The 12,761-nt window shown below is 35.7% G+C and overlaps 1 protein-coding gene and 1 non-coding gene across 2 annotated transcripts in view; both read right to left on the minus strand.

The window, feature by feature from the left end:
* LOC107843789 (DNA-3-methyladenine glycosylase) overlaps positions 1-8,748 on the minus strand; it is a 16,070-nt gene extending 7,322 nt beyond the window's left edge. Inside the window, exons 1-4 of the mRNA XM_047397400.1 lie at positions 8,199-8,748; positions 6,485-6,556; positions 5,570-5,693; positions 4,564-4,634 (exon numbers count right to left, since the gene is read on the minus strand). Of these exons, the coding sequence (XP_047253356.1) occupies positions 4,564-4,634; positions 5,570-5,693; positions 6,485-6,556; positions 8,199-8,519 (588 nt within the window). The 5' untranslated portion in view covers positions 8,520-8,748. The remainder of the gene's footprint in view (positions 1-4,563; positions 4,635-5,569; positions 5,694-6,484; positions 6,557-8,198) is intronic.
* Positions 8,641-8,722, minus strand: TRNAS-GCU. The gene has a single exon. It is a non-coding gene; the product is annotated as a tRNA-Ser (tRNA).
* Positions 8,749-12,761: the final 4,013 nt, after the last annotated feature.

Genomic DNA, 12,761 nt, shown 5'->3' on the forward strand with positions numbered 1-12,761 from the left:
CCTTAGGACAAAATTTAGCAATATGTCCCTGCTCACCACAAGTATAACAAGCCCTATTTGTTAAGTAACAACGATCACTGTGATTTATACCACAATTGGAACACCATGGATGTTGATTGAAAGGAATTGTTACCCTTCCTCTGCATCTGTTGTTCACCCTGTCTAGCTGAATAATTGTTCCTCGAAGACTGCCCCGCGGACTCTGTCTGCGTAGGCCTAGACTGCCCAAAATGGAAACTACCATGACCCCCAGATTGCGCACCACTAAACCCACCTAAGTTGCGTGCCTTTTTGTTTTCTCGATTAATCTTTTTCATCTCATAATAAGACTCAGATCAGAGAGTAATGTCAACCAACTCAGCATTGGGTCCATTACACACATCTCGTATCACAGGACCATGATAATGAGACTAAAGTCCATCCATAAATCATCTCACTTTCTCTCTGGGTCTGCAACCAAAAATAGAACATACCTAGACAACTCAATGTACTTAGCTTCGTACTTAGAAACTGTCATCGACCCTTGTCGCAAGTCATTAAACTGGCGTCTCATGTCATCCCGTTTGCTCAACGGAATAAATCTGTCCAGAAACATGGGTGAAAACTCTGACCAAGTGATCGGTGGTAGTCCTGCTTGTCTGGCTCTCAAAATGGAAGACCATCATGTCTCGGGTGACCCTGAAAATAAAAAAGTAGTAAATTCCACACCACAAGTCTCCTTCAATCCCAAAGTGGTCAATATCTTGTCACAACGATCAATAAACTTTGGAGGCTCAATAGTAGATGGTGTTGCATCAAACTCTGGTGGCTTAAGATCCATAAAACTCTTAAGTTCCTTAAGGTGCCCTATAGCTACAATCCAATGATCAACTGGCTGAGGTGTCTGAGTAGTTGCAGCATTCAACTGAACTTGCGTCGGCACTTGTAAAGTAGTCTGAGGAGCTGGAATTCCACCCTGATTAGGCACCAGTGCCTCTAACACATTCAACAATCTCATCACTATATCTGCAAGCAAAGCCACAGTAGGTACAACAGCTGGTGTTGTCGATGGAGTATCCTGAAAAACTTGATCTTGCATTTGCTCAGAAGCAACAACTCGAGGTTGACCCGCATTCCCAACTCCAAGTTGATGACCAGTCGTGCCCTAGTCCGAGGCCTAGTCGGATGAGACCCAACTCGATTAACACCAAGGGTAGACCCATGTCTAGCACCACGTCCAGCAGATGCATTAAATCGACTAGCGGAGGAAGAACCACATCTCTTAACCATTTGCAATAATATTCAAAGGTTAGACTTGATTCAACTTAATGCACGAGCAATGAATTAAAAAGGAGAACTTCCTAGATGTTCAGTAGCCTCGAGGTCATAAGTATGGGTGCCTACATACCCATGAACAAGAATCTACTAAACACTGCTCCATGACCCGGGACCTACAACCTAGGCTCTGATACCAACTTTGTCATGTCCCAAAATGGTACCTAGGCGTGACTGGCACCCGCTATCACTACCCGTCGGGGGAACCACTCTTCCTTACACTTCACCAGTTAATAAGCACTAAGTTAAGGTATGTGCAACTCCAACGCATCAATAAATAGTGTAATAATTCAAAAAAAAAATTGTAATCAAACTTAAATTCAACAATCGGTTGAGAACTATTCTCTAGCCCAAATCCCACACTAAGACCATGGAGTATCTAAAATAGAGTTACATGAGTTCAACTTTTGGGCATGCAAAACCAATGAAAAGAAATATAATCTAAAGAGCTAAAGCTGAAACGAAAGCCTCCACGAACAATGCGAAGGCTCACCTCAGCAATATACTCATTACGAACGAGCCGCCACCCACTAGTTTCACCTTCCACGATAGTACCTGCAGACATGCAAGTAAGGACTGAGCTATATATAAAATATAGCCCAGTAAGATCCCTGGGTCGCTACTTTAAGTACTCCTGGAACAAGTATTAGAAAATACAACACCAAGAATGTAAAATTATTACACACAGAAATTATATCATAATAGGATGACCAATGAGACCCAACAATCATTCATCAGGAACTACATATCTCAGTACAATTTACACCAAGTACTTATTATAATATATAATTAAAGTAATTAACCAACACATTGAGTTCCGGGCAACATACGTAATGCACCAAATATATCAAGAGTATACACAATACTCAGGGAAGCATACACAATGCCCCATATCAAATCAAGAAGCACATACAATACTCAAGGGAAGCATACACAATGCCCCATTAAAATCAAAAATACACAATTCTCCAGGAAGCATACACAATGCCTCAATCTCATAGTACATAATCATATCATATCAAAAAATAGTTTATAAAGGAATTTTTAGTACTATTGAACATAAAGTATATGCGGCTGGCCTTGAAGACCACCGATGCTGCCAAGCACACGCGCGTCCCAACACATGAACCAGGCAGACAAAAACACTTTATTTAAAAACAAATTTGAAAAGCAAGCACCCAAAGCTTATATTCTCACTTACCTCGCTAATGACAAGTTCCCCAACCTTGCTAACCATAGAACACCAATCAAATAGCCTCCAATGGCTTCAATCTATGCAAAAATATTAAATAACGATATCAATTATGCTATTTGGGATCAAGTCCCAATCTTCCTAACATTCATACCTAAAGCTAACCCTTATTATCTCACGCCTTAAATCATGAATTAAGGATAACATAACAAGGGAAGGCTACCAAAACAAAATTTCAAAATACCGGCCAATCATTTCATCACTAGCCAATCATTATCGCACCATGAATATTCCTGTTTGCTGCTTTGTTAAGAGTGCTGACAGTAGCAAACCGAAACAGCTTGTACATGTTACATACTCTGTTACTTACTTCTTTACTCCCTCTGTGTCAAAAAGAATGACCTACTTTGACTTGGCACAAAGTTTAAGAAAATAAAGAAGACTTTTGAATCTTGTGGCATTAAATTAAAGTTGTGTCAAATGTACCAAAATGCCCTTTAATCTTGTGGTCCTAAATATGTCATGTGAAAAGTTGAAATTAAAATATTGCCAAAAAGGGAAAGGGGTCATTCTTTTTTCAACGGACTAAAAAGGAAAGTAGGTCATTCTTTTTTAAACGGAGGGAGTATTATTTTTTTTGTTTCCAACAGACTACTCACCATTAATTAATGCTAACACCTTCATCTAGTCGCATATAACCTACCCACCACGAAGACAATCAAATACAAATTAGTTGTTGTTTGAGCCGACATTTTTTTCAGAATTCTATGTCAAAGAACTATAAAACTTAATACCTAATCACTTCACGAGGAAGCCTGCTAACACTGTTTGCACACTCTTTGTCGTGTTTTTTCCTTACACAGCTTGCTGCCTTCTCAAAATAATGGGATCAAAACGGTCGTGAAACTGAAGGGCATGGTTGGCTCTTGGCTTTCTCATTTTAATTATGTTAATTAATACTAATAATAATATAGGTTAAATTACCCATTTACCCCTTATTAAAGTCTGGGTTATTACATTGTACCTCCTTATTATTGCTATAGAATGTGAATGGCAATCATCCAGCTATTTCAAGCAACTCAAAATCACAACCAACTGCTTAGTTCTAATCGAAGGTTGTTGTTCATACTTGACAAAGCTCAAGCTCGGAAACTATAAATGATCATGGCAGAATGACCAGAAGAACTCAACGCCTGAAGTGAATACTGTTCTCCTTAAGTCAGAATCCACTAGTTTAGACAAAAAACACATTTCATTTGTCCCCGTCATCATGTGCAATTGTCTAGATCAACCAATTATCTAACCTAACAACCGCTGCAAAGCAAAAGTTACATTTTTCCAGGCCATTTCTTTGCAATTTACTAGAATGTCCAAATTGCTCGCACAAATACTATTACTATTCTAGCCATTTCTTTAAAGAAAGATATACCAACCAAGTTTCCAGAATCACAAACAATGTCTTATACTGAAAAAATTAGACTACGTTAGACATTTTTACTGTTGAACATGATTGCAGAATGTCAGATAACACAACAATCATTTGCAAACTCAAATCAGTCCAAGAAAGTGAAAACAACCATTTTTTAGTAAGTCCATGTAAAAGAAAACCAATGGAAGCTTAAAATGACAGAAAGCCTCAAAAATGAAATTCATCTGTGAACAAGGAAAAAATGGTCAAATGAAAGACTCCTAGGACATATCATATGCAGATGTTTCATGTTTAGGCACAATATTTGACTACCCATGTCACAAGGTGCATAACTTTAGAAAAACATAATTTTGCTCGATACACTCGTTTAAATTTTTTATACATAAAATGGTTCCCGGGATACCTGGTAAAAATAAGTAGCAGTATTTACCTAGAGATTAGCATCATTGAAACAAATAAAGTAATATGGTTCAAGCTAAATTCCCAAACACATAGCCAAACTCTTTTGACAAGGGATCTAAATCATGTAAAGCAAATAAACTTTTGGTAATCTTTAAGAACGGATTGATCAATACAATGACGTTACAAACGCAACTTAGACCTATACCCAACAAAGGTAATGGCTTACCTTTCCAGGACCGGCAAGAAGAATAGGCTTCTCAGTTTTTAAACCCCGACGCTGCTGAATAGTTCCCAAACCTGCAGAGTTTACTCCATAATTATTGAAAGAGAACTCTAAATAGCATTGACATACTAGTCCAAAAATGCAGGACTTGAGAGAAAAGATCATCATAAGCGGGGCAGTGTGCGTCAATGCCACTGCGGTCTATATACTCTTGCTTCCCATTTAGCATGCAAGCATTTTTATTTTGTCTTTCCATTCAATAAGGTCCATTTATCATGGACACATGGGAACTCCAACGCATGAATCATGATTCTATTACTTACAAGTGATCATTTTTAGAAGTATCAAGGTGTACTCAGGATATTCAAACAGTTATACTGGTGTTTTTCTTCACTGGCTATACCTCAGACTATCTTGATATTGGTTGATGATATCAATTTAAAAAGACAAAGTTTTAGCTAATTATTTAAAACAATCTGACAAGACACATGTTGGTGGTGCATTTTAACTACGCTGTACTGTCATGAATCTACTGTTTTCTGAGGTGCACTAATGCAAACAACAACAAACCCAGTGTATTCCCACCTAGTGAGGTCTGGGGGGGGGTAAGATGTACGCAGTCCATACCTCTACCTCTGATGAAGTAGAAAGGCTGTTTCCGATAGACCCCCGGCTCAAGGCACGAGATACCACACAAACACATAGTGCAGCACAGAAGCAGATTACATAACATAAATACGGCACCCATAAGTAATATAAAGCAGAGGAAAGCAGGGGAAAGCACACAGATTCGTAATACCTGAGGTGCACTAATGCAACAAATGTAAATCGGTCAAAAAGGAAATGTTGCTTCAAAGAGTGAAGAGATCACACTAAGAGAAAGTGGGATACTACGGGAAGTGCACTCGTTGACTTGCAGTGTGACTAAAGAAATCAAATAGAACAAATTAAACTGCAACGGGAAGCAAGTTAGGAAATATGAGAGGTAGGAGCATGTAATTCAATTTACCACTGATGGGAGCGCAGGAACGAATCAATACAGCAGCTCCAACTTCTTCCTTGTCTGCTACAACATTGAGCATCATGTGCAGACCGTAGCAGAGGTAAACATATGCATGACCACCAGGACCAAACTATAGATCGTAAATCATTAGATAATCTGGGAGACACGCCTCAATATGCTCTATAACATACACCACGCTAGTCGATATCATAGCACAATGCTACTAAGAAATGAACAACAATTCAGTTAAAAAGGCATCTTGAAATGTTTCATATAGCTCCAAAATTCAATACAACGGAAAGCCACTGACTATGCTTGGTAGGGATATCTCCAATTCAGGATCTACTTTATACTTCAAAGGTAGAGCTAGAAAACGACTAAAGTTTTTTAATTTTTTTCTTCACACAACCAAATCTATGAGATTGATATCATTATATCACACTGTAAAGCAATCCATTTCTTCTTATGAGCAGCTACACTCGCCTTCTCTGGAAATTTGAAGACTTGTGCCAACATGTTAGTTACAAGTTTGAATTAAACAATCTGTTAACCTTCAAATTGTTTAAGTAAACCAATATCCAGCATAGGACAGCAATAACATTTTCTTTGAGTAAGTGACAGCAATATCATTACATTTCACGATAGGCCCCTCTAACCTAATAATTTCTGAACAACTACTCATGTTCATGCAATAGAGCATAGCCCTTCTGTTATCTTGCATAAAGTTTAGAATAGAAAATAAATAAATAAGGAAAAAAAATCAAACTTGAGTGAACTGCTCATCAAAAGCTTAATCCTTTACAGAGTTGGCACATTTTTATTACTTATATCTGCAACTAAGAACTTAACACACACTGCTTCTAAGCATTCACCTCTAATGTAAAGCAAATGACTCAAAAATTTCAGCTCTTAGAAACTTACAACAGGGGCAGTCCTAACTGTTTTGCCAAATCGACCATGACAAGCTGAATCATTTGGCCTATAAGCTTCCACCTATCAAACAATTCACAATAAGAACAGCAACCCCATTAATCAAATTACTCAATTCAAGAACAATGAAGCAAGCACAAACACATTGACCCTCTGTTTGGATGGTTGTTAGGTATTAGTATTTCATAATGTATTGTCTTGCGTCGTATTATATCCTATTGTATTATTCTAATAAATATAACATTTAGATAGATTGTATAGTTTTCCGTCGTTAGATAACATCACATATGCAATTTGAAGGATACACCTACAAAAAAAGTAGTACGGGGTAAGCTACTAAGTACAAAATAGGATTATTAAATAATAAGTAAAGACGAAAAAAAAAAAAGATAAGGTAAGGGCACGATCACACCCCAAATAGTTCGTTATACAAAATGGGACTTTTCATCGTTACATAATGATGGGCTTAACAATAGGATACAATAAAATTAAGTAACAATAAAAACAAACATAGTATTTAAACTAACGAAACAATACAATACAATACAATACAATAGGTAACAACCATCCAATCAAAACAAACATTGTATTTAAACTAGCGACACAGTACAATACAATAGGTAACAACCATCCAATCAAAATCAAACATTGTATTTACACTAACGAGACAGTACAATACAATACAATAGGTAACAACCATCCAATGAAAACAAACATTGTATTTAAACTAACAACAACAAACCCAGTGTATTCCCACACAGTGGGGTCTGGGGAGGGTAAGATGTACACAGTCCATACCACTACCTCCGGAGAGGTAGCAAGGTTGTTTCCGATAGACCCCCGGCTCAGGACAAAGAATAATAAACAAATTCATAATAAAAGCATTAAACAAGATGGCACAACAGAGATAAGACACCCACACATTAATACCCTACACCAACGTACCAAAGGCACCCCACATGCACTAGCCTTCTATCCTAATTCGCGTCCTCCACACCTTCCTATCTAGGATCATGTCCTCGCTAAGCTATAACTACTCCATGTCACGTCTAATCACCTCTCTCCAATACATCTTCGGCCTACCCCTACCCGCCTGAAACCATCCAAAGCTAGCCTCTCACACCTACGAACTGGAACATCCGTGTCCCTCCTCATCACATGCCCAAACCATCTCAGTCGAACTTCCTGCATCTTATCCTCCACCGAAGCCACTCCAACCTCCTTATGGACATTCTCATTCTTAACCCTATCACCCCTAGTAAGCCCACACATCCAACACAACATCCGTATTTCCGTCACCTTCAATTTTTGAACATGAGAGTTCTTGACTGGCCAACACTCCACTCCATACCACATACTCCATACCACATGGCCGGCCGAACTGCCACTCTGTAGAACTTGCATTTCAGTTTGGGTGGCACCTTCTTATCACACAACACTTCCGAGGCGAGCCTCCACTTCATCCAAACTGCCCCAATACAATGGGATATCCTCATTAATCTCACCATTTCCCTGAATCATCAACCCGAATACTTAAAACTATCCCTCCTACAAAACAGTACAATACAATACAATACAATAGGTAGCAACCATCCAATCAAAACAAACATTGTATTTAAACTAACGACACAATATGATACAATACAATAGGTAAAAACCAACCAAACAAGCTGTTAAAATCAAGAGCACTAAATAACATTAAAACCTCAGTTATCTGAAGAACAACATCATCTCTCCTAAGAAACTTGCCAAGCAAACGAGGGGCAAGATCAAGTGCATCAATTTGGTAAAAATCTTTGGTCAAGATTGGATTTTTATTCAAGAAAGCTATAAGGGTAGTGTTAATTTGAGGAATTGGGATGTTTTCTTGAAATTCTGAGTTGGGTTTTGAATCTTTTGATGATTTATGCTTGTTTTTAACTCTAACAATTGTTGTTTTGGATGATGAAGCTTTGTTTTTTCTGGCAATTTTTTGAACAGTAATATTGTTATTTGAATTGTTTTTATGATGATGGGTTGTTTTCATTGGATTGGTATTAGTATTAACTGGAGAAACAAATGGAAAATGGGAATCCAATGGGCAATTTTGAGGAGAACAATAGTATAAAAAATTATTTTGGCATAAAAAAAAAGTGAAAAAAAGTAATCGTCGCCTGAGAGATTCGAACTCTCGCGGGGAAACCCCATGTACTTAGCAGGCACACGCCTTAACCACTCGGCCAAAGCGACGCTCTGTTGTCTGTTTTCAATTCAACCTAAAGGTATTCTAATTGAGAACTTTTTGACTTCCAAATTTATATTATCACACTTTTGTGTGGAGGAGGCGGATAAGGACAGTAGGAACAAGTACGTCTGTGCTAATAGGTAGGAGTACTTTATTATCCGTGTTAGCAGCTATAGTACTAGTACTATTTTAAAATGTTGTATCGTTTGTTGTATTACTTGGTGAATCTTGTCTATGATATTATTGGGAGTGATAATCTCTATTGTATCTTATCCTTTTACTATTTCTTTTCTGGATTATTTTATTTTGAGTCGGGTCTATCAGAAACAACCTTTCTATATCACCTCTGAGATAGTGATATGGACTGCCTACACTTACTCTTTCCAAACCCGACTTAATAGGAATATACTAGTATATTGTTGTTGTGGTTGTTTGCAAATTTGAAATGTAATTCTCTATCTTCTCAAATGGATGTCTTTCTTTCTTTCCATTTAAATTTGTTTATGGTACCTCCTCGAGGTATGATCGACATATTGTCTATAGGGCAAAATTTTGAAGTAGCATACTTAAGAGACTAATTATTATTTTTATAGTAACAGTTTCATAATTACATTTTATAGCAACTTATATTTTGTATTTTTGAAAAATGTTGCTATAAAAATACATCTACAATAAATTTACTACACTTAATTAACTGAAATTAGTTGAGCTATATATGGTATAATTACCAATCAAGTAAATATGTAGATTCTTTTTCCATTTAAACCTCTTAAAAAACGTGACTTCCGTTATATCTTCAGAATTCAAATTTCAGTTTTTCCCCATTAACAACTGCATCTTTTCTTAGCAATTTGTTGTAAACCAACCCTGTTTTTGGAAATTCAAGCATTGTTGTTGCTAAATCAAATTGGACTGATTGTTCTTTGAAATCAACAACAATTGCAAAACGATGCAGTAATTTGTTTAAATCAAATTCAATTGTTGATTCTTCTGTTCCATTTGTTTGAATTCAACTGTCAGTTGAAAATTCAACCATTACTATTGTTTAAGGTACATAATCATTATTGTTATTCAGTTCGTTTTTTTTTTTAACCATTACTGATGTGCCTATCAAGTTGTTGTTGTCATCGTTAATTTATATGTGAAAAAATTGTAAAATAAATTTGAGTTAGAATCAAGGCAGCAGTAAAATTGGAATTCAAATATCTGTAGCAAATTTCAGCTTAAAAGTTGTTTCAAGGGGAAAAAAAACAATATTCGACTACTGTTTTGAGGATCGTTTGTTATTATTTTGATTGTTTTATCAATAGAACAAACTGTAAACAACTTTCAAATTGAAGTTTATTCAATTATTTTCTGAAATACTAGATAAATGAATGATCGAATGTATCTGTTGAATTTGATGATATTCTATGAACCCATATAAAAGTATAAAATATCTGCTCCATATGTATTTTTGATGTATTTAATGGTAACACTGCATATGTATTTTTGATATGGTTAATGTTAACACTGCATATGTATTTTTGTTTTGTTATCGGAATTCTATAGTATAAATGTATATTTGAAAAGATATTTTACTTTAAGCAAATGTAGTGTAAATGTATTTTTTTAAATTGAGTTGTTGGCTGTGTAACTTTGTTTGCACTTAAATCTGAAAAGTGCGTGTTATAACAAGTGACATCTAGAAAATATGTATATTTATTTATTTATTGGTTAAATCAAGTAGAAATGGGAAGCATACCAATCCTTGTGAAGCACTCTGGCCGATGGACGTACGAAAAGAACTTCGAAGAATATGTCACGGATGTTATACTGTTGAGCACATCAGCAACATTCGTTGAGCTGCACGATGTTTTAGCATCTCACTTAAGTGTGGATTTAACCAGAAAACGTATTTTAGTGGAATATCAAATCACTGCTAATACAGGGCAGATAGAAATACATAACGATATGGGTTTAAAGGTGTATATATTGCAGAAAAAGCTGATACAAGACATGAATTGTCTTCCTTTATATGTAAGCATTTTGGATAAAGTTGTAGGGAGCAACTTGACAAGTTCATCTATTTGTGTTGCTGAACGAGGAATCAACTGTAACAACTTGCAATGATAAATACAACAAATGAAGGAGCTTTGGTGGTTTGTGAAGATACACAAGCATTAGATTTTTTTTAGATGGATATTGTTGAGGTGATTATCTCATACCCACATTGTAAGCATGTTGAGGACGACCAGGTTTACTTGATAAAAAAAATTTAAAGTCAGTCATGAAGGACTATGCAATTAGGGAGAAGTTTTAAACGCGCAGTAAAAGATCTAGTAAGAAAACGTACGTACATTCTATATCACTCTAATTTTATTTATTATTACTTTGGATATGTATTTTGAATATATTTAATCATGTTTGATGCAATTATACATTATTTTGCAAATCAAGAAACTGTGAGTTCTTAATGCGTGCATCAGGCATGGGAGACACTGGAATGTTTAGAATTAGAAGATTCATACCTGAACATACTTGCCCAGTGAATGACAAGATCTATCCAAAGGTTCATGCAACTAGTATGTTGATAGCTGGTATGGTTAAACAGAAATTCAAAAACCACAAACGAAAATACAGTGCGAAGGAAATAAAAAAATGACATGAAGGAAGATTTTGGTATGGATTTGACATATACTTTATGTTGGAGAGCCAAGGAAAGAGCGTTAGAAGAGCTGAGGGGTAAGCCATCAGCATCTTATGGGAAACTGCCATCATACTTATATGTGCTGAATAGTACCTATCCGGAATCATATATAAGAATGAAGAAGACATATGATAATGCGTTCTTGTATGTATTTATCGCTCTACATGCATTCATTAAAGGATTCGATCATTGTAGATCAGTCGTAGTTATTGATGCTAGTCATCTGAGAGAAATGTATACTGGGGCATTTGTAACAATATGTACAATGAACGGAGCAGGTTAGTATTATTTAATAATAATTGCATTGTATAACTGGTTGTATTTTTTTGTATTTCTGTTGTTAACTTTAAAAATACATATATCCACTTTATATATACATATCTATATATAATTACATATATTTTCAAAGTTTTCTGAATGAAACATGTAAAATTGATTATGTTTGATAGTTAGGTGCATGTAGATTTTATTATATGTAATTGATACCACTTCTGGTAGATAAAATATATATTTTAATTGACCTATATTTGTAATAAATACTTATGCAGTTCCTAACTGTATTTAAATCGGCCTGTGTAGATTTTTTTTATATTTGCAGGTCATATATTTTCTTTGGCATATGGTGAGCTTGATTCTGAAAATGATGAATTATATATAAAGGTCATATATTTCCTTTGGCATATGGTGTGTTTGATTCTGAAAATGATGCATCCTGAACGTGGTTTTTCGAGAATCTAAAGGAAGCGTACGGAGTAAGACAAAACATGTGTGTTGTGTCTGATAGGAATTCAAGCATCATAAAGGCTGTTGATGATGTGTACGAAGCTGTTCCACATTATGCATGTATGTGGTATTTCCACACGATGTATTGTCGGAGATCTTTTATACAATGACCAAATCATATTCAAAGTCAGAATTTCACATGTTAATGAAAAAAGTTGAGGCAGCTGATATTAGGGTGAAGAAATATTTGGAATTGGCGGGTTACGAAAAGTGGACTAGGTCGTATGCAATAGTTCACCGAGGATGGACTTTAACTTCAAACATTGCGGAGTCAATAAATGGAGTGCTTGTATCAACTAGAGAACTGTCAATTTATGATTTTCTTGAGGAAGTTCGATTAGTGTTTGCAAAATGAAATTGTGCAAATAGGCAGGAGGATTTATATACCTTCACAACACTCATTGAAAAGTCTAATGACATACTCAGTGAGAACGAGGCTTTGTATACCCGTATGATGATATGACCTTTTAGATTTGTGAAAATTATAATTATGGAAACATAAATATGAAAATACTTTCCATGCAGTTGTAAATTAATGAAAAGATATACAACATAAAAAATATGAACATTTA

This window comes from Capsicum annuum, chromosome 10, assembly GCF_002878395.1.
Source record: "Capsicum annuum cultivar UCD-10X-F1 chromosome 10, UCD10Xv1.1, whole genome shotgun sequence".
In the NCBI taxonomy this organism is placed as follows: domain Eukaryota; kingdom Viridiplantae; phylum Streptophyta; class Magnoliopsida; order Solanales; family Solanaceae; genus Capsicum; species Capsicum annuum.